At 46.9% G+C, this 23419-nt stretch overlaps 1 protein-coding gene across 1 annotated transcript in view; it reads left to right on the top strand.

Annotated features, from left to right (window-relative positions):
• The window catches only part of FTSJ3 (FtsJ RNA 2'-O-methyltransferase 3), a 74514-nt gene continuing 51095 nt past the window's right edge, over window positions 1-23419 (top strand). The window contains exons 1-6 of the mRNA XM_085876905.1: window positions 1-221; window positions 8017-8122; window positions 14534-14580; window positions 14750-14829; window positions 15500-15599; window positions 20279-20473. Of these exons, the coding sequence (XP_085733031.1) occupies window positions 155-221; window positions 8017-8122; window positions 14534-14580; window positions 14750-14829; window positions 15500-15599; window positions 20279-20473 (595 nt within the window). The 5' untranslated portion in view covers window positions 1-154. The remainder of the gene's footprint in view (window positions 222-8016; window positions 8123-14533; window positions 14581-14749; window positions 14830-15499; window positions 15600-20278; window positions 20474-23419) is intronic.

The raw sequence follows: 23419 nt of genomic DNA, 5'->3' as shown, positions 1-23419 counted from the left end.
TCGCTTCGCACTGATTTGCCGAAGCCGAGCACGTGATTCGCACGTGTCCGTGTGTGTGCTGCCTTTCGTCTGTACGTACAGTGTGCGGTGTACAGTGTACGGTGTACGGTTACCAGAGTAAGGAAACGCACTGTAGTGTGCGTGGTTACCCACAATGGGCAAGAAATCCAAAGTGGGGAAACGAAGGCGTGATAAGTTTTACCACCTGGCCAAAGAAACAGGTAAACTTGTTTTCTCGAATATTTCAATGATTCGTGTGTCCGTGCCCGTGTCCGTGTCCGTGTCCGTGTCCGTGTCCGTGTCCGTGTCCGTGTCCGTGTCCGTGTCCGTGTCCGTGTCCGTGTCGAAACCGATGTTTTATTTGTTTAAGGAAGGAAGGTCCATCGTTGTTTGAACATTTCTGGCGAACCTTGAACAAGCGGTCTTGTAATGGTTACTTGTTCACAGCGTGTGTTACAGGAGAAGGTAATGAGGGTGGTAATAGGTACGGGGGTGGAGGGGGAGGGTGGTAATCGGTACGGGGGTGGAGGGGGGAGGGTGGTAATAGGTACGGGGGTGGAGGGGGAGGGTGGTAATAGGTACGGGGGAGGAGGGGAGGGTGGTAATAGGTACGGGGGTGGAGGGGGAGGGTGGTAATAGGTACGGGGGTGGAGGGGGAGGGTGGTAATAGGTACGGGGGTGGAGGGGGAGGGTGGTAATAGGTACGGGGGTGGAGGGGAGGGTGGTAATAGGTACGGGGTGGAGGGGGAGGGTGGTAATAGGTACGGGGTGGAGGGGGAGGGTGGTAATAGGTACGGGGGTGGAGGGGGAGGGTGGTAATAGGTACGGGGGTGGAGGGGGAGGGTGGTAATAGGTACGGGGGTGGAGGGGGAGGGTGGTAATAGGTACGGGGGTGGAGGGGGAGGGTGGTAATAGGTACGGGGGTGGAGGGGGAGGGTGGTAATAGGTACGGGGGTGGAGGGGGAGGGTGGTAATAGGTACGGGGGTGGAGGGGGAGGGTGGTAATAGGTACGGGGGTGGAGGGGGGAGGGTGGTAATAGGTACGGGGTGGAGGGGGAGGGTGGTAATAGGTACGGGGGTGGAGGGGGAGGGTGGTAATAGGTACGGGGGTGGAGGGGGAGGGTGGTAATAGGTACGGGGGTGGAGGGGGAGGGTGGTAATAGGTACGGGGTGGAGGGGGAGGGTGGTAATAGGTACGGGGTGGAGGGGGAGGGTGGTAATAGGTACGGGGGTGGAGGGGAGGGTGGTAATAGGTACGGGGTGGAGGGGGAGGGTGGTAATAGGTACGGGGGTGGAGGGGAGGGTGGTAATAGGTACGGGGGTGGAGGGGGAGGGTGGTAATAGGTACGGGGGTGGAGGGGGAGGGTGGTAATAGGTACGGGGTGGAGGGGGAGGGTGGTAATAGGTACGGGGGTGGAGGGGGAGGGTGGTAATACGTACGGGGGTGGAGGGGGAGGGTGGTAATAGGTACGGGGGTGGAGGGGGAGGGTGGTAATAGGTACGGGGGAGGAGGGGGAGGGTGGTAATAGGTACAGGGGTGGAGGGGGAGGGTGGTAATAGGTACGGGGTGGAGGGTGGTAAGACATTGGGGGGGAGGGGGTGGTAACGATTACTGGGGGGTGGTAACTGTTACGTGGGGGGGGGAGGGGTGGTAACGATTACTGGGGGGTGGTAACTGTTATGTGGGGGGGTAACTGTTACGTGGGGGGTGGTAACTGTTACGTGGGGGGGTGGTGGTAACTGTTACGTGGGGGGGGTGGTAACTGTTACGTGGGGGGTGGTAACTGTTACGTGGGGCGGTTGGTAACTGTTACGGGGGCGGTTGGTAACGGTTACGGGGGGTGGTGGGTTGGTAATGGTTACTGTGTGGGTATGGGGGAGGGGTAAGAGTTATGGGGGGTGGTAATGAGTACTGCTTGGGTGGGGGTGGGGGGTTGGAACGCTGTTTCATGACGTTCAGACCCCCCAGATGAAGATTCTGCCGGGTGCCACCTTGCGTGTGGGAGGGGCATGGGGTGGGGTCAGATGGGGGAAAGGGAGGGCATGGAAGGGGATCACGTGTACACGCACACTATACAGATGGAGGTTTATTAAGACCGTTATTGTTTTACAGCCACAATCATTCCCACATTATTGTGGGGTTGGCTGGGGGAAGCTTGGCCCAAGTCTCTCACAAACTGGGTGACCAGGCCTGACGTTCAGGTCAGGTTAGGTATGGGAGCATACACCCGAGCAGCGCATCACTGCGTCCACTTTCCGCCAGCACTCCAGGGGCCTCCGTCTTGCCATCCACCAGGCAAATGCCTGGCCCAACCCCATCTCTTTGAGATGCTGATCAACCTGCTGCAACCACGAGACACATGGTCGGCCCATTGGCCTCCTCTGCTCACGAGACTCCCTCGCTGAGAGAATCTGGTGAGCAGGATCAGCGTCAGGAAAACGAGCCACATGTCCATACAGCCACAGCTGATGCTCACGGACCATGCAGGTAACAAATCTCATTTGAAGCTCTCAGCAACAGCTCGTTGGACACAAGGCCTGACCAGCGAGAGCCAAGAATTCTCTGAAGAGACCTAGTACCAAAGGAATAAAGTCGCCGTCTCAAATCTCTTGTCAGAGTCCAAGTCTCACATCCATAGAGCAAGACTGGAAGCACCAAGGACCTGAAGACTCAGACGTTTGTCATCCTGCATAGGTATGAACAGTGCCATACCCCATTATCCAGTGAATCCATCACTCCCCAGGCCCGACCAAGACATCTATTGACCTCTGACTCACAGCCAGCGGAGACATGAATATCACTGCCAAGGTAAGTGAATCTTTCTGTGACCTCAACATCCTCACCACAAATCGGGACACACAAGATAGTACCATACAAGATGTCATTGAAAGCTTGGATCTTAGTTTTGACCCAGGAAATCCATAATCCCGTAGCTCTGACTCCTAATTCAGCATCTCGAGGGCCCCCAAAAGGATATCCAGAGTTTCCACCAAGATGACTGCATCATCTGCGAAATCAAGGTCAGAGATCTTGACATTCCCAAACGATGCACCGCAGCTTGATCTCTCCAACATCCTACCCAGAATCCAGTCCATACAAGTGCTGAAAAGTGTAGGGGCCAGTACACACCCCTGATGAACTCCAGTAACAACTGCAAATAAGTCAGAGATGGTACCACAACATCTCACACCACTCTCAGTACCAGAGTAAAGTTAATACATCATATTGATCAGTTTTGGTGGCACCCCACAAAGACCAAGAATCCTGCAGAATGCATCATGATTCACTGAATCAAACGCTTTGCAGAGATCAACACAGGCTGCAAGCAGCCCCTGCCTAAAATCTCGTCTGCCTTCGGTGAGGTACCGAACAACAAGGATACGGTCAATCGTTGACCTCTTTGGTGTAAAGCCTGACTGCTCTGGACACTGTGGCTTCAGCAGATGGTGGCGAACCCTCTCAAGAATTCTGCGAGCAAAGACCTTGCCCCGCATGAGAGCAGCAGCACCCCTCAGTAGTTGTTGCAGTCTTGGCGATCACCCTTCCCTTTCAAGAGAGGGACAGCAAGGTCCCTCTTACAGTCAGTTGGGATGATGCCTGTGTTCCAGGCAGAACACAAAAGTGCATGCAACGACACGAGTGCAGCATTTCCACCAGCCTTGAGAAGTTCAGCATGGATGCCACAGTTCCCTTGAGCTTTATCCCATTTCACCGCAGCCTGTGTTTCCACAAACAAAGGTGGACCACCGACGATTGGAGGGTCAGCAACAGGGATTGTAACACCCCTGACATTAAACTCGACAGCTGGTGGATCAGCCTGGTACAACCGCTCGAAGTAACCGGCCCAGCGGGTCTTCACTTCGGACTCCTCTCTCAAGAGCTCACCACCCTCTGCTCGAACTGCAGTACACCGAGGGACGAGCTTGGATGAACGCAATGCGCAGATTCCCCTGTAAGCAGGACGAGAATCACTTGACCACAGGTGATGCTCTACCCCCTCACAGATTCCTCGCACATAGGCCTCCTTGTCCACCCTTGGTGCACGACTCGTTTTACGCCTAAGCTCCCTGAACAGCTCAGCTCTACCATCCAGCCTGGCCCTGCATCTCTGGTCAGTGGTATCCAGTGTCGCTTGAGAGACAAAATTCTTCTTCGCTCTCCTGTGAGTTCCAAGACATGCACTGGCAACATCAAGGACGGTGGTCTTGAAGGCACTCCACAACTGTTCAGGATCTCCCAACCCATCCAGACCCCCCCCCCAAATCTCCACTCATCCTCTTCACAAACTCCTCAGCTCCCCTCTCATCCTTGAGCTTGCCTCCATCCAGCCTCGGCTGGGATGGTACCATTCTCTTGGATTTAAGGTGCAACTTCAGAGTTGCTACAACAAGCCAGTGGTCAGTATTGAGGAACTCAGCACTCCCGTCGACTCTGCAGTTCTGGATCATCCTCCAGCGACCATCAATGAGCACATGGTCAATATTCTTTGCCACACCACCAGCATTGGAATACCAAGTCCAGCGATGAGCCTGTGGGTGCTGAAACCATGAACCGGCCACCCTAAGTCCATGACTTCTTGCAAAGTCAAGGAACTTTGTGCTATTGAGCGTCACAGTTCCAGACCCATGGGGACCAACACACGTCTCATAACCATCCCCATCATTTCCAGGCGATGCAATGAAATCCCCCAAGACTGGAAGAGTATCTCGCCTGGGGCACTGATCAACCACAGACTCGAGCATGAATGCGTCCTTCACGGTGAGATCACTCACCTCAGTTGAAGCATCTATAGAGACCAGGGAAATGGCACCGAAGGAGTGACGAATCCTTAGTCTCATAATACGCTCGTTGACCGGTGTTACCTCAATTATCATTGGAGTCAGGTTATTGGACACAGCTACCGCAACTCCTTGGGCATGGTAACCGTCAGAGTGACCAGACCAATAGTAGGTACAACCACTCGTCATGATCTCGCCGCTATCTGGTCTCCGAACCTCAGAGTGCTGCAATACCGATCTCCATACGCTTGAGCTCAGATGATAACAGAGACGGGTGATCATCCTCTCTTAGGGATAGGACATTCCAGGAACCCACCCGGAGGGACCGCCTCAGGTGTTAACCCAAGGCGACAGCCATTTGGGGGACGACACCTCAGCACCACTCTGACACACAATATCGCAATCTGACCCGGGAAGGTTACCTCGTGATTTTCCTCCTATCATCAAATAGTGGGGATTCCGAAGGCTTTGCTCCAATTCCATCATCCAATGAGCTGCCTTGCAAAGGTAAGCTGCACAGGGGGTACTCCCACGGAGTGGGTTTTCAGGTTTGTTTTTGCTTTTGGAATGTTTTGCGGAATGAAGGGTTTTACGGTGGCCGGATTACAAATCCTGCCACCGACCTCCTAATAAGAAGTATCCCTACTGCAGGAGGACATCCACAGACACAGTTGGGGACCAGATATGGATGGCCGTTAGCTCACAAGGAGCTCCTCCACCCTTTGATGGGTTTTGTTTTTAATCTTGCTGGGTGTCCATATCCAAACACCCCCCTCACCAGAAAAAATTGGTGGGGGAGACGGTTTAGTTGCCGACAACCCGACCATGGAACAGGTTAGTACAGGTTTACATGATACCTGAAGCAAGTCACAGACCTGATGTGGCCTGACCTGACCTGATGTTCGACGAAGATTAAGGCAGGAAATTGTAATTTGTTCAAGGTGCCACCGAGAGCTTACCTACTCTTCGTGAAAGACATTTGGTGGGATCTTTAATGTCTACCAACTGTGCTTATTTTTAACGGAGAAATCAAACAGGGAGGCCTGTGTTCATCTCGATTCAAGCACACGCTTATTACCCAGATTTTGCTGTAATCGTCACAAACTGTTGAGACTGCTCAGGTTTCTTCATAAATGGAAAGGAAATGACATGTTGACAGACTAGTGTGTCGTTATATGATATGTTTTTACTTCTCGTGGGTGTGCAAACCAGCGAGTGAGCCTTACGCAAGCAGTGTGCACAACAAAAATGACCATTGTGATGTTTGTGCCTCCGCCACTGGACCCTCTCTCCACCCCCTTACGCTCAGTATATTAAAGCTGATCAACTGATAGTTTGATTTAATGTGGTGGTGATGTCGTGCAAACATGAGCCAAATGGCCGCATCTTGCATCAAAGTTGCTTCCATATAACTTTGATCAGAGCCATCGGCCGAGACATCTCGCGTGCTTTTGACATGGCCTGGCACCCTGCCCTGCTCACCAAACTCTCTTCCTCTGGTATTCAAGGCCATCTCCACTCATGGCTCGCAGACTTCCTCTCCTGTCACAGCCAACGTGTGGCCCTTAATGGAGTTCTCTCATCCCCTCTTCCTGTCCAGGCTGGAGTTCCTCAAGGCAGTGCTCTGGGCCCTGTTCTTTTTCTGGTTTTCATCAATGATCTCTCCGACTCTGGAAAATCCTCTTTACCTCTTTGCTGATGACTCCATCCTCTGTCATACCATCTGTCATCCCTCAGACCGGCAAGTAGCAGCTTCTTCGCTCTGCAGATCTGGATAAAATCACAAAGTGGTCCAACACTTGGAACATGACTTTCACTCCGGACAAATATCGCACTCACTATGTCTCTCAAAAAGGACCGTTTAGAACCCCCCCCCCACACACACACACACACACACACACACACACACACACACACACACACACACACACACACACACACACACACACACACACACACACACACACACACACACACACACACACACACACACACACACACACACACACACACACACACACACACACACGCCCCTCCCCCCTACATCTACTTTCTCAACAATCCTCTGGAAGAAGTCCTTTCTTTCAAGCTTCTGTGTCTCATGATCTGCCATGATCTTTCCTGGGAAATCCACATTTCCAAACTGGCCTCCAAAGCCAGTCACCGACTGCGAATCCTCCGTCGTGCAAAGTCCTTCTTCGGCCCACCTGAGCTCCTGACTACGTACAAAGCTTTCGTCCGCAGCCTGATGGAGTACTGCTCTCCCCTCTGGGCTGGTGCTCCCGCCTCTCACCTTTCTCGGCTTCACATTGTAGAAACCAAGGCATTTAGCATCGTTGGTATCTCCTGCAATGAGGCTGAGTCTTTGGGCCTCTCACTCTCACCGCATGCAGGTCGGTGGTCTTTGTTTTCTCCTGTCTCCTCTCCGATCTTGCCCCCCCCACCCTGCTCTATGTGCGATATCCCCCCTCCCCCCATGTCTCCGCAGGGCGCTCAATGTCCGCCAGCAACTCCCTTCTGGTAAAACTGCCAAAATCACTGCTCACCTTCACCCTTTCATTCCTCTTTTTTTTCCCACCTTTGGAACAAACTCCCACTCTCTCTTCAATCCCATTCTTCCCTCCAGGTCTTCAAAACAGCTATTCACCACCATCTCTTATCTTCCCCCATCCAAAACCATGATATTTTCTACCCCCACTAATCCTCCTTAAAACCCACCTCCTTCAAATTTTCTGCTTTCCTTCCTGAAAGTCCCTGTTGTGTGAGGACCTAAAAGTCCCTGTCGTCTCCATAGTGTCTACCCCGTGTCCCCTGCCCCATCCCTCTCCCTTCCACAGATCTCCTTCTGTCTCTGTTCCCTACTGTTTTGTCCTTCCCTCTCCCACCTTTCTTGTCTCCTGCCCCCCTTGTGTATTGTGTGTGTTGGCTCTCATATGAGCCTCGACAATGTGTTTTAAAAACAAAAGAAATCCAACTTTGCATCCCACGCGGTGTTAACTCGTCTCTGCTCACCCGGCGTGTGTGCGTGCGTCCATGTCTGTGTGTATGTTGGGGGGGGGTGGGGAGGGGAGAGGGTTGAGGGTGGATGGTTTGTTTTGAAAATATGTTGATTTTGGATTTTGAATGATCAGTGAAGAGGTTTTTATAAATATTAATTGTGATATGTCCTTTTTGACTGAGTCTTGAGTCGTAGTAATTATTTACTGTGCAACTGGTGGATGTCGTTCTATTTTCCAGGATACCGATCCAGATCTGCCTTCAAGCTTATCCAACTCAATCGCAAGTTTAACTTCCTGCAGAGATCTCGTGTCCTCATTGACTTGTGTGCAGCGCCAGGAGGGTGGTGAGTCTACATCTTGATTCAGTTGGCCATATACAGTGGCCTGCAATAGTCTTCACGTTTTGATGCCTCGTTAGCTTGTTTCATGATGTTTTCAAATCAAACTAATGTATAGTCTTCACAAACTCCTCCAAAGTGATAAAACTAAAAATTCAGATAAAATGTGAATAAGTTAGATGAACAGAGAAAATCAGATGGGTTTCACTTACGTAACTATTCAAACCCTTTGCCTAATTAACACAAAATCACTTCAGGAGTAAATTATTTGTTTGAAAGGTTACAAAATAAGTTGTCAGTTTCACCTGCATGTAATCAGTGGTTTCACTAAAAAAGTAATCTCCCCCACTTATCTAAGGAATTTTAAGGTGCAACTCACTTGGTCAGCCAACAAGGTAAACATGATGAAGACCAAGGAGATTTCCAAAAGAAGTCAGACATGAAGTGGTGGAGAAGAGTGGTTCAGGAGAGGGTTGAAAGAAGATTTCAAAGTCACTCATTATCCCTTTGAGTACGGTGAACTCCATAATTTAGAAATGGATGATGTATCATCCCACCCAGACTCTACCATGATCAGGTCACCCATCCAAACTCAGCAGCCAGGTAAGCAGGAAACTGGTTCAGGATGTCACTGTACATCCAACAATGACTTTGAAAGATCTACAAGGTTCTGTGTCTGAGATGGGGGTCAGTGTTCATCAATCAACAATATCACATTCCCTTCACAAAGCTGGCCTCTGGACAGGTGTCAAGAAAGAAGCCATTGCTGAAAAAGATGCATCTAAAAGCTCAACTGGAGTTTGAGAAGAAAAAAAAAACATCTTAATGATGCTGTCGGTTTGTGGAGAAACATTTTGTGGTCAGATGAGACAAAAGTTGAACTTTTTTGGTCCAAATTTAAAGAGCCTAACACTGCACAACACCCAGTCAGCACCATCCCTACATCTAGCATGGTGGTGACAGCATCAAGTTATGGGGCTGATTTTCATCAGCAAGGATGGGCAAGCTTGTCAGGATAGAAGGAACAATGGATGGTGCAAAGTACAGGAGAATGCTTGATGAAAATCTGCTCGAGTCAGCCATGAATCTGTAACTGGGTCGGAGATTCACATTACAGCAGAGCGATGATCTGAAGCACAAAAATTACGCCACACTGGAGTGGCTGAATAATAATATTGTTACGGCTGTGGAAATTCGCATTACACCATGAAGGGCCCGTAGGTGAGATATCTCTAAGTCCATGTGTAGTTAGCCCCAAACCCGTTTTCTGAGGGAATTTATGTGATTCATTCGGGCTGCGACGCTTTGAGATAGCCGTTTTTCTGTTCTATCTTTATTTTGAACCAACCATCAAACCACCCCGAAGACCCTTCACCACCTTCACCTCTCCTTCTACGGCCATTCCCGCACCACCTGTGAACACTGAGCGCCGGGCTGTCTTGGGCCCGTTCAGCGATACGCATCGAGCCGCGAGCACAAATAGCAGCCTTTCCGAGGAAAATTCGGATCACAAACGCTACACGCCCACTTCCCCTCCGTCCAATTAGCAAGCGCGGAGCGGCTTGGCCCCGCCTCCAGGCGCGTCTGTGTGAAATCGATATATGCAAATTCAAGGATCAGGGGAGATTCACGCGCCCTTTCCTCCGACCAATTGGCGAGCGTGGCTTCGCCCCCGAGGTCATCCTGATCCGGATATTTGCATATTGTTTTCTCCTGCCGCCTATAAAACGGCGAGCGCAAGGCGAATCATCGAGGCAGAGGCAGAGTTGAGTCGAGTCGGGGAGAGAGTGAGTTGAGTCATCGGTGTGGCAGAGAGTTGAATCGGGTGGCGAAGTGATCGGTGTGTCTTCGAGTTGGGTTCTGGAGTCGGCTGAGAAGAGTTGCGGGAAGAGGCAAAGGAGCTCGGGTCCGAGGCGAGGAGGACGGCGGTCGGCGACGAGGTCGCGGTGTTAGATCGCTCGTCGTGGGACCCAAGCCACCCAGCCATTCTCCTCTCCCAGGGCATCAACAATTCCCCCGTTTCCCCGCGCTGAGATAGTGCAAAAAGGGGGCCCCGTTCCCCCCCCCCACTCCAAAACGTCGTGCCAACGAAACCCGCCAAGGTTCACGGAGTCGGGGCACAGCCACGCGACCACATCTGCGGCTCGTCCGCCAACGCGTTACGAGGACACGGGTAGGACCCCCCTCCCCCCCCCCCCCCGGTCTCGCGGGCCTGGCCACTCCTTCAGGTCCCGCGCACATATTGGCCTATAGGCCTGTCTGCCCCCTTGTCTATGAGGGTGGCTTCTTTCCTTTGCTTTTGAGTAAATGTGTGTTGGCACCATCTGTAAAGTAGAACTGTATAAGTGTTGCTGTGTGTGTGCTTAGTCGGTAGTAACTCTGCGTCGTTACTTTTGTTTTGGTTGCTATATGTGCATTTTGACTGTTTGGCTGTATATGTGTGCTTTCCGTGGGCCGGGAAATAAATGTGCTTTGTGTGAACTGTTTTCCCGTTTCGCTTCGTCTTTTCTTTATTGACCCTCCATCCTGCTTCACGTAAAGGGTTCGTAGTGGGCTTAATACGCCCGGTAATTAATCGAGGCCGACGATGACACCGCTCCGTTATCACTGTAGCACGGAACGGACCGCTTAAGCTGTTCATGTCCGGAGTCGGCCTGTGGCGTGGTACGATCGCCCGGTCGACCATCCGCGCACGTACTTAAGTAGATCGAATTTGGCGAGCAACCTTATCCTGCGCCGGTGGGCAATTGACACGGTCGTGGTGGGGTTAAACCCCCACCCGTGACTAGCTCCCGGCGTTGTTCCGAGAGGGTCACGACTGAATTGTCCGTCCGGTGGGCGACGTGCCGCGATCTGAGTTGCGTGGCCGTCTGCACGCAGGCGGGCGCGAATTCGCAACAATATGATAAGTGTTCTTGAGTAGCCCAGTCAAAGTCTTGACGTGAACCCAACTGATCATTTATGGTGAGACTTGAAGATTGCAGTCCATCGAAGATCCCTATCAAACTTGGCGGATCCAGAGCAATTTTCAGGAGAAAGATGGACGACGATGTCACCCTCTCACTGTGCAAATCTGGTCGAGACCTACCCTAAAACACTCGTTATTGCTCCAGCTAAAAAAAAAAAAAAAAAAATAATAATAATAATAATAATAATAAAGAAGCAGTTATTACTGTAAAAGGTGTTTCCACCAGGTAGTGACCAAAGGGCTGAATACTTTTACAACCAATGAATTTTGATTTGTACATGTTGTTTGTTTTTACAGCGCGTGCGCTGTATATAATTTCACCGAGTTTGAAATGTCCCCGCCGGCGTCTACCACGTCTCCCACGTCTCCGGTGTCCCCCGTGTCCCGTGTCCCCCGTCCCCCCCCCCCCACGTGCCTCAAGACAGCCAATGACGGCCGTCCGGTAGATGCAGTGCGTAACCTCGACGGAAATGGCGGCAATTGACGGAAATACCCGAGTATTTCAATGGAAATTTGTGAAACTAATGTGTTATATATGTGAAAACCATTTAATTTATTGCTTGACGGAAAATAAACGAAGAAACGCTCCCCTCATGTACGAATGAACGAAAGATGTCATTTCCGCCCACCATCGCATTTCGCGCTGAAAGACGTCACTTCCGCCCACCATCGCATTTCGCGCCGAACGCCGAACACTGAAAGCTAAGTTCTTATTTTACATCATTCTTTTGCGGTCCCCTGCCACGCTGTATCGAACGATTTCAATCCTTCTGTTGTGTGTGTGTGTGTGTGTGTGTGTGTGTGTGTGTGTGTGTGTGTGTGTGTGTGTGTGTGTGTGTGTGTGTGTGTGTGTGTGTGTGTGTGTGTGTGTGTGTGTGTGTGTGTGTGTGTGTGTGTGTGTGTGTGTGTGTGTGTGTGTGTATATATGTATATATATATATGTGCTTATCACAATAATAACAAGATTTTTACATTTCAAATATTAAGTACGCTTTTTAATTGTTTTTCAACTGAAAAAGCATAAATTGCATATTTTAACATTAGTGTACTCAATTGCTTCACCACACACGCTGTATTGAAGGATTTCACTTGTTTTTCCAGGTATTCCTAACATGTAACCTCCAACTATGATGCTTTAGTTTGACCTCTTCAGTTATTAATGAAAAAGTTCATTTGGAAAATAATTGTTTCCACATGATTTGTAATTCATTTAAATGAGGCATTATTCGGAGAGGGTGACTACTTTTGCCTTCCACTGTACATTTTGATTTTAACTGAAATGTGATTGGTCCAGTCCTGAAGACTTTTTTTAATATAAACTACTAGCAGAGGTACACACACCTTGTGTGGGCAATATGATGGGGACATATGACTCAAAATAACTCTGTGCACTAGAAAACGTGGGGACAGATATACCGTGCAGTGTGCTTTAAGTACTGGAGACGTGTAGTACCCTCTCCCACCTTGAGGCGGTGCTACGTGATGCACATTTACATAGAGATTTGGGGTCTTCGCCCCACCCTCGACCTCCTAACCTTTAGGTTTACATCGAGAATTGGGGTCTTCACCCCACCCTTGACCCCCAACCCTGTAGGTTTGAAAATGTTTTCTTGAATCTCCATTTGCCAAGAGGATCCCTATTGTATGTAATATCATATGGTTATTCCTGTTGGGGTTGATTCGATCGATGGACAGACAATACAGATTACAAGTTTCTATTCCGGGAATCCTCACTTTATGCTCACGATGCGTTCCCACAAGGTCGAGTGTTATGTGAACAAGTGTAAAGGAAACGGTTTTCCCCCATTGGTATAATGTTTAAAAACTGAGGATGTGTTCCTGGGCCGTAATCGTCACTCATCTCGAGGTAACAAAAGTGAACACCAAAAACATACAAACAACATCAATAAATGTATGAATAAGTTAATAATCACAGTAACGAGTAAATAAGTAAATGGACAACATAGATAAATGTTTGTTTTACTAAATTACTCGATGTATATACACACTGTGCTTGGTGACACGAGAGGTGTGTGACGCCCTTGAGAGAAGCTGAACCCAGAACTGGATCTGCCAAAAAAGAAGATTAAAAATTTGATTCAACATCGGCACGAAAATCCTGGACTGCTGCGTAGGATTCTGGATCAGGTCATGTAAGAAATACGATCGGGGGTCGGGGAGGTGGGGGAGAAGGCGAGAAAGCATCTGAAAATGCAAACCCTGTTCGCTTTGTATTCGGAGTTCTACTTCTTCTTCCTTATGCTAAACAGCACCCTTGACCTTTTGACCAAGTTATTAATTTGCCTTCTATATATATATATATATATATATATATATATATATATATATATATATATATATATATATATATATATATATATATATATATATATATATATTCGCACAATAAAGCTTTGTCGAAAATTTGTCTAAGTTCTTTATTTTTTTTTAAACCATTTGAGCTTTTATCAGACACAGACAGGTGATTGCCATTTGAGCTCAAACCGTTTGTAATGTTTAATTTAATTTCTCACTTGAGCGTATTAAGTTTCTTCGATACACGAGCGTCACTTGCTCATTAATGGTGTCTTGCGCTTCTCTGACATTCAGACGGTCACGAAAAAGTGAGCCAAAAGGTTACGGCACAGTTTATTTCTGGAGAGAAGTTTAATAAAAATAAAGTATAAATGTGAAGGTGTTGGTCGAATGAGCATATCAATGTACAGGAGCTTGACCTGTATGTTGAACTACTGTAAATGTTAAATGGAAGCTCGCTGATACTCACTACATCTTACCATGAGATGAGGTGTTGATTCTCAATATCTCAATACGTATAAATATGTCCGTTTGGTTTTAACAACAGTAAATATTGAAACCAACAATTATTAGTTCACCTGGATTAGTCGGGTGAGTTTATGCGATCGAGCAGTGTCCGTAGGTAAGTGAGTGAGTGAGTGAGTCCGTAAATTCTTCAGTCATTATTGCTTGAACCAAACACACGATTTTGATGAAACTTGGCCACAAGCTTCATATCTGATACCTAATGAAGGTTTATTGACCGCATCAAAATCTGCCCTCATTAAGGGGGTCTACGGGGGGTTGAACTCCCCCCCCCAAATGAAAAAATTTTCTCTTCCACGAAACTACACACATGATTTCCATGGAACTTGACCACAACCTTCATCACCCATGATGTACCAAAGTTTGTTCATGGCATAAAAAACAAAAATTCAGGGTGTAAGGGAGTCTGTTGGGGGGGGGGGGGGTTTGAGTGACTGTTGCTCATGATCCAGGTGAGCTTCAGGACATGTGATCCTATGTTTTTATCATGTTAACAAGATCGACAGTTGTCAGTTAACATGACTAATGTTGTATGGTGTTTGGTTACGTGCAGCTTGTCTGAGACTTCTGCTGTTAATGTTTTTTGTTTGTTTGTTTTTAACTTCTAGGTTACAGGTGGCATCCAAGTTCATGCCGATGTCCAGCCTGATCATCGGTAAAGTTCTCCGAACCTTCGCCCTGGCACGTTTTGATTGATTAAACGGATGTGCTGTGATCCTCTTAAAGGGAGGGTTCTTGTGTCCATTTCAAATGGGTTTGTATTGCTGTTCATCTGTGCAAGAAATTTCAGCCTTCCCACCAAGGTGTGCCATTTGTGCTTGTAGGTGTTGATCTGGTGGCGATAAAAGCTATTCCCAATGTGCTTTGCCTGCAGGGGGACATCACGACAGACAAATGCCGACAAGTGAGCCCTTTCTATTGAGTATTTACCGGTAGAATGACATACTATTTGTAATGATAAAGGTTCCTCCAAATTGCCACCGGAAATGGTTTGTGTTGTGTTGTGTTGTGTTGTGTTTATATATAATTTTAATTTTATGCTTCTTTTGATAAGAGAGGTGGTTACATGTTAGTGATAACAAGAAGCCTTGACTGCCAGTCCATTCCAAAGTAAATTTTAAGTTTCTGGGATTATTTTAAGGAGTACTTATCAGATCACCTGCCCTCCACTTTTTCCTTCGATAGAGTAATGTGAGGGGAGGTGGGCAGTGGGATGGTGTGAGACAGGGTAGTTCAGGAAATGATAATATATTTGTTGGAATCGAAGCACCAAAGTAATACTGAGCTTATTTTGCGTTCCTCTCGAGCCACATGACCCGCTTCGCCTTCTGCTCGGTGGTTGGCGGCCCTTTCCGCCTTCCGCTCTGGAGCCCCATGGCCCGCACCCTAAACCTTAAGATCAACAGATTGGATTGAATCAGATTTTAACCAGCCTTCAGGACCAGTGAACGTTTGAGGGGGGGGGGGGGGGAGCCTTGTGGCAGGTCTTACAAAATAAATAAAAAGCACATTTTCTTCACTGACTTTCATATTTTTGCACTATCAGATAAAACGTCAATTTTCCTGGTGTGCAGGGTTTGGCCCGGGAATTGAAGACCTGGAAAGTTGATTGTGTCCTCCACGACGGTGCCCCCAACGTGGGTACTAACTGGGAATACGATGCATTCTCCCAAGGTCTGTGTCTTGCCTGAACCATGGGTCACCTCGGGGAACCCACACGTGGTTGCTGTTGCTCTGCTTGTGATTTAAGCTTTCATTTGTGGGTTCAGATGTACACGAGTGCATTGTTTGCTTCGGCACAACACACTTCCGCTGACGGTTCTTCGTCTGCAGATGTAACAATGTGAAGCTTCTTTGTATAGTCTCCCATTCACCCAACTCCAATAAAAAGAACTTTATTTTCCAACGTGCACCTCTCCAAAAGGCAACCACTCGTCACTGGACCTTGTTATGTCAAACGTTTCCTCACTTGCCCTGTTCCTGCACCCCTCTTCTCCTCCTCATCTCCTCTAGACTTTTCTCACCATGTTGGTTAAAGTTGGTGCCTCTTTGGCAGCTATGAGAGAACCGATTGGTCTGGATTTGCTAACCCGAACCCTCAAATCCCCTCTCTCCATTCAACATCGGTCCACCATCATAGCAGCTGCTAACATTGACTGTTCCTGGAATTCATTCTACAACAAACCAGTTGCTCTTCTTCACAATTTTATCCCATCCCACATTCAACTTTTCTATCCATCATCCCAACGCTGGTACACTGAGGCTTTTGATGAGGCCATCGCTGAAAATAACTCTTATTCCTCTGTTGGAAGTTAAATCCTGAGGACAACCTGTAGCCTCTCCACACAGCTCAGAACCATCGTGTGCCTGTCCTCAGAGGACCAGCCCAATGAAAGGATCACCTCTGATACAAATTGTGCTTTGTTTCCATCCAGGAGGTGCACAGAGGTGCCAATGATGATTTTTGGATTCCATATACACTGGCAAAGTTCTGCACTGTTTAATGTTCCACCTTGTTGAATTTAGCAGGGGCTACCTGGCCTGGCAAAAGATTGCGGTGATTTATGGGTGACTGGAGTGATGGGCATTCCTGGTTAATGGGCGGTGCTTGTGATACTCAGGATGAGAAGGGAAGGCGTGGCCTGTAGAATGGGCGGTGCTTGTGACCCACAAACACAAACTCTGCTTTATCATGGAGTATGGTAGTGCTCCATATAGAGGGATGATACAGGAAAAAAAATGGCCGCCCATTCAAATGTGTACACAGTGACACACTCATAAACTCTTAAAGAGTGAAGTCATAAGCGTTTAAGAGCCATAACTTTTATTCACGAGCATTTTCTGAACTACCAAGACTTAAAAAGATGCCAAAATACATTGTTGAAGTACCACATCGGGAGATGGCTAAATCGCCAATTTGTTGTTGTTCTTATTGTTCCCCTCACAAAACAATGTAAAAGTGTAGCCTGACCTAACCCGATAACTGCTGAAGCCATGATGGTGATTCCAACACGAGGAAGTTACTTTGTCGCTGGGCTAGTGCACGCAAACCAAAATTTAAAAATGGATGAAATATTAATCATTTTATTAGCGAATGAAATCGAACGTAAATGTGGACTCAACCAAATCAGCCCAGGATCGTGGAAGGGGGGAAAAATGGACACTGGATAGAACCATTCCAAAAATGATACATATCCAATCCATCCCCCAAATCAACTGAAACAAGTATTAAAACAATTTAATGACATAGATGGATTTAATCCATACCAAAATAACAAAATATATAAAACATGAAGCATTTTATTACTTAAAAAAATATACAGAAAGAAGAAAATAATACATTAAAAAAAAGTGAAAACATAGAGGAACTAGAGGGGGAGCACTCGGGAGAGTGCAAAACCTTCGCCGCCAATACTGCTGGGTCACTCAAGTGAACCTTATATCTTATTCATTAAATATGGTGTCAACAGTACTGACAGAGTTATAGTTCTTTTCTCCAACATTTTTTTTTGGGGGGGGGGGGGGGGGGGGGTTGGAAATCACTTAAAACATGTAGAAATGCAAAAAAAAAAAAAAAGAGATCGAAATTTTGTTGAAAAAAAGTTGCAAATTTTTTTCTCAATTTTTTTTTGGGGGGGGGGGGGTTGGAAATCACTTAAAACATGTAGAAATGCAAAAAAAAAAAACTTTTTCTAAATTTTTTTTGGGGGGGGACCAAGTCCAAAATCTAATGGCATGATCCTTGGACCATACCTAACCCCCCCACCAAGTTTCGTCGAAATCTGTCGAGTTTTTCCGTAATACTGTTCACAAACAAACAAACAGACAGGGGTGAAAACAGTAACCTCCGATCTTCGATGGCGGAGGTTAATGAAATCTCAAATAAAACAAGGAAGGAATGCCACCACGTTACGATGCCGCAATGACACCACAATCCTCATGGATTACCATCATATCTTTTGACATTTTAATATTGTCGTGGGATTGTTGGATGATTAATATGAAGAAGAAAAACAGTGAAGATTGACGCCACAATAGGACAGCACAACCCTCATGTATTACCATCATGATATCTTTTGACGTTATTCCATCACAATTGCACAACAAAAGTAAAATGTCAAAAGTTATCGTGATGGTAATCCATAAGAAGGTTGTGCAGTCCGATTGTGGTATCGTAATGGGGTGTCGTTTTTACCTTGTTTGGTGGGGACTTTTTTTTACCTCCACCACTGAAGGTGAAGGATGTTATGTTTTCACCCCTTTCTGTCTGTCTGTCTGTCTTTGTGTGCAGGATATTTCAAAAAGTTGTGGACGGATCCGGATGAAATCTTGTGGACAGGTTTGGTGTGTGACGAGGACGAACTGATTAGATTTTGGTGAAGATCCGGATTCTGATCCGACCACTCGATTGATTTTATTTTTTATTTTTTTAATTTTTTTAAGTGATTCTTCACCATTGAGAGATGGGGCCAAAAAGTTGGGGACAAATCTGGATGAAACTTGGTGGATCGGTTGGGTGTGTGACAAGGATGAATTTATTGATTTTGGTGAAGATCCAGATCCGGATCCGATTATTCAAATTTTTTAACTCATTCTTCACCATTGAGAGATAGGCACTAAAATGATATATAGCACGATTTCTCAAAAAGTTGTGGATAGATTCGGACGAAACTTGGTGGACACGTTGAGTGTGTGACAAGACGAATTGTTTCGATTTTGGTGAAGTTCCAAATCCGGATCTGGATACGAGAATTATTTCATTTTTAAAGTGATTCTTCACCATTGAGAGATAGGGCCCAAAAAATATATAGCATGATAGTTCAAAAATGTATTGGGCCCGATATGTTCTCCTGGATCAGGCATTACGTGGCGGAGGTGTGCGCTCTACCAAGTGCCCTTCTAGTTTTTTTTTATTTTTTAAATTTTTTTTGAGATTTCATCCCTCTATGTTTTTACTTCTTTTTTTTTTCTTTTTTTTTTTCTTGTACTGCATGTATATCAGATTTGACTGTCTCTCCTGAAAGGTGTACGGCAATTTGAGCTTTTTTTTCTCTGTTCTATTGCACACCACTTTGGAACCTAGCAGTCTGCTTTTGGTAGTGTCATCTTGTGGACCCTCTTTTTACTTTTTGTTTTCAAGATTTCAGCTCTGGGAAGAGGGCAATTGCAGAGGGGAGAAGCTAACATACTGACTGTGGGACAGCAGGAACACTTGAACACAAGAGGGTGGAGAAACGGGAGGAGAAGAGGGGTACATTCTTTGTAACCACCAAATAGATGGGCAGAGGTAAAAGTGAGGGGGGGGAGGGTTGAGTGGGTGGTTCATGAGGAAAGAAAAAGAAGAGAAGTAGGGACAGAGGATGACGTGATGATGTTAACAGTGCTGACAATTGCACCGAGTTTGAAATGTCCCCACCGGCGTCTACCACGTCTCCCACGTCTCCGGTGTCCCCCGTGTCCCCCTCCCCCCACGTGCCTCAAGACAGCCACTCGTCACTGCTAACTTGAAGCCGTGGAGGGGAGTGTGTGATTGAAAAAAGCTACGAAAAATGGTTCCCCAATTGGGAGAGAAGATGAACAGAGGAGGAGAAGGAGGATGATGTGGAAGATGATGTGTAAGAAGTTTCTGGAAGAACGTGTGTGATCTCGAGGGACAGAAGAGTGAAGGAGCAGAGGGTATAAGATCTGAGAAGCATTGGAAGAGGTCACCAATTTGCCAGTAATTTAAGAACAGACCTTGTGCTTCTACTTGTTTCTGAGAGGTGCCAATAAAGATGAATTTTGGATTCCAACAACATCCAGGAGAGACGAGTGTAAAGTGGGGTCACCGCCCCCTCGGGGAGAACCGTACTTCAGCTACGGACAGGCCTTTCTGCAAACCTCCACTTCAGGGGAACATTCGCATGTCATGCTTTTGAGTATCTTGATGTGTAACTTAACGCACGCTTGTGTGTTCAAACATGACACAACGACTTGACGTGTTTATTTACTTTCAAAACATTTCGAAACAAAGCATTTGTGTTTACCATTTTATGAAAGTCACGTTTTGAGTTCTGGGGTCATTGATCAGCATGGGAGGTTGTGTGGTGTTTGGATGTTTGCTTCAGCACGTGGAACCATCCAGTGTTGGTGCAAATGCGTGAAAGGTCCAATTAGGTGTTGGACACGGAATTTTGCACGCTGTTTGTTTAAATTGGGTTCCACGTCGTCGGTGCTTTTTGAGAATCACCAATGATGTACTTACTGGACAGCGTATGTTTGGTACAAGTGAGTCGTATGTTACACTCTGACCCCCGTGTCCGTCATTATGAACTCCGTTGATGGATACTCTGTGTTTGTGTGTGTGCTTCCAGCTCGCCTCACCCTCGCTGCTCTGAAGCTTGCAGCAAACTTCCTCGTTAACGGAGGCTGTTTCCTCACCAAGGTGTTCCGCTCCAGGGACTACCAGGCCCTCATGTGGATCTTTCAGCAGCTGTTCAAAAACGTCCAGGCCACAAAGCCACAGGCTTCGCGCAATGAGTCTGCAGAGATTTTTGTGGTTTGTCAAGGTGAGTGCACTGTCCCTATCTCTACCGTTACTTTTGGCCAGAGACCCGTCATCACGTCTCTGACGGGCAGGTCTGTTTTCGGACTGCTTGAAATTATTCACGGTTGGCTGAACAAAGGGCTAAACTTAAACTTGATTTCCCACCCCCACCCGCTCCCCCAAAACGAAACAATCACCAGATACAAGGGTCTCCTCTCACTGAGGGCTCAACTATTTAAAAAATATATATATGTTGTTGTTCTTCTTTCGGCTGCTCCCGTTAGGGGTCGCCACAGCGGATCATCCGTTATGATCCGCATAATGATGTGGCACAGGTTTTACGCCGGATGCCCTTCCTGACGCAACCCTGGTCGCCTCTTACGACACAGGGATAAGGATTGGGTTTCGCCTTGATTCCGGGCTGCCCTACACCCTCTCATAGCATGGCCCAGCGCAGAGCTCCCGTCATCAAGCGATCCTCCGAGTAGCCGGATTACAGGCGCACGCCACTACGCCCGGTATATAGATATATATGCAGGAAGTTGACAAACTACCAAAAGGCCGTAGGCAGGTTCACGGGTATGGTCGTCATTTTGAGATGTCGTTGAGGTGCTGTGTACTGCACAATACAGTTGAAAACTTGTACGCTATGACGTCTCGTATTAATTTTCCTCCAAGACATGTTGACCCAACATCCATTCATAAGCAAAAAGCCTTTGTGTGTGTGTTTTTATTTGTTTATTTTTCCTTCTGAGTGGCCTTGTTAGCTAGTCAGTAAAGAGTTGCCAGCACGTAGTGATATTGGTTGTTGGCCAGTCAGTGCAGTGGTGGCCTGCAGGTAGTCTGTCTGCAAGGTATCATGGCTGTGCCCATAGACGGGCACGATTCCAGCTCGAAAGAGGCTAAAATGTGATCGAGAGTGAACGATATCGTGGTTTGGCGTGTATTTTGATCGGAGAGCTGCAGAGGGTTGCGTATTCTTCATGGTGGGTTAAATATCAAGGATTCACCCAGGTATGGATGAATTTGGACAGCAAATCCTCCTATTAATTTGCAGTTGGTCACTGGCTTTGACACCAAGACAATTTCTTTTTTTATTACGGACCCGAGACGTCAAAAAGATCCAGGTATCGAACAAACCCTTTCAGAGGGAGCACCTCGCCACCATTAGAGAATTTAAAGTGCATCATATGTGGCGATAAATGGGAATCGTTGCTCCCAGCTCGCCGGCTGTGACATAAGACACCATTTGCATTTTTACCTCCTCCATCCCTATCCCATAGCGAATCCCATGCTGGAACGGCCACCCGTCTGGTGGTCTGAAGTGTCGAGATCGGAACAGTGTAAACCGGAAGCAGACATGAATGTTGGGTTTTCCGCTGCACCATGAGATCCGATTGGCTTATACATGCTTTGTTTCAGTAAATCTCTCATAAGAAGTTGTGTGAAAACCAATCAAATGAGGTGTGGCCTCACAACTGAAGGTGCTTCTGAGATGAGTGCAATAACGGCAGTTGGTTAACGACATGCTTTCCAAAAGTCCCTTGTGAAGAAACTGTGGTCCACATCATTAATTATATCGTCAACAACCAATGGTCTTCCTAAGTTGTGCATAATTTGCAGAAAATATGATGACCTGCACCTGAAGTTTCATGCAGGGATGTCATTTTAGTGATATAATACAGGTATGTCGGTGTGTATTTTTGATTTGATGCGTGTACAGTGTGTTTTTGTTTGTTTTTTGAATTGTGTACAGTGCAGGGTTTGTGGGATGGGTGTAGTGCAGATATGTTTGTGGGATGGGTGTAGTGCAGGTATGTTTATGGGATGGGTGTGGTGCAGGTATGTTTGTGGATCCAGGGTGATGGTTTGTGGGATTGGTGTTGTGCAGGTATTTGTGTGTTTGTGGTAATGGAGTTCGGCAGGTGCCATATTTTCCAGCGTTTTCACTGCACCCATATTTTTCACCCTCAAAAAAACAAAAGTATGTATATATGTATATATATGTATGTATGTATGTATATATATATATATATATATATATATATATATATATATATATACACGCAAGCTGAAGTACCCTGGAATACCCGGGAAATTTGCCATATTTTGTGCCCACGAAGCGATACTCACCGTTCGCAGCCACGCTCCCAGCCCATCAACAGGACTCCTGCACCCCTCCAAACGGGTTTCGAGCCCACATTCGCACCAACAGCAAAGCGACCTCCATTTTTGTCAATTTGACTAACCCACTAACTCACATTACTCTGACCCCTGACTCTGACTTGGGTGGGAATCACTCCTCCCCCCAATCACTCATCGCACCATGCATACCACATTCGCTCCATACACACAGGCCCGCTGGCCCTCACTCACTCACATCATTTATCTTCCCTTTATCAATTGTCTTCCTAACCCCCTTTATGGCTTGCCTGGCTCTTTCATGAGCAGATTGATCAGCAGTTAGCTGTTGCCATGCGTGAGCAGTTCGAGAATTCAAATAACAGGAGGAGAATGTGTATGTTTAAAAAGTCAACGAATACGAACATTTTCTATTTCAAAAAACCCTAGTGTTTTTAACCATGAAGCCTTTTGTTATGATTAATATGCCGGCGCACTATTCAAAAGCCATTTTTTTCTAATGGAAATTTTATTTATTTTATTTATAAATATATATTTTTTTTTAATATATACTTTTTTCATTTTTATGGAAAGCCACTTAGCGCATCCTGGAGCTGAATGTTAGTTCTATATATGTGTAAAGTTTCATCATGATCGGTTCACTGGTCTCGGAGCTTATTCGTCACAAAAAAACAGACAGACAGACAGACAGCCACGGACATAAGGACTGACATTTATAAAGTAGATATCTTCTTCTTCTTCTTCTTTCGGCTGCTGCCGTTAGGGGTCGCCACAGCGGATCATCCGTTATGATCCGCATTCTGATTTGGCAGAGGTTTTACGCCGG

The sequence above is a fragment of the Eptatretus burgeri genome, chromosome 4, assembly GCF_056783735.1.
Source record: "Eptatretus burgeri isolate ZD-2024b chromosome 4, Ebu_testis_v1, whole genome shotgun sequence".
In the NCBI taxonomy this organism is placed as follows: domain Eukaryota; kingdom Metazoa; phylum Chordata; class Myxini; order Myxiniformes; family Myxinidae; genus Eptatretus; species Eptatretus burgeri.
This window is presented reverse-complemented; position numbering and strand designations above follow the sequence as displayed.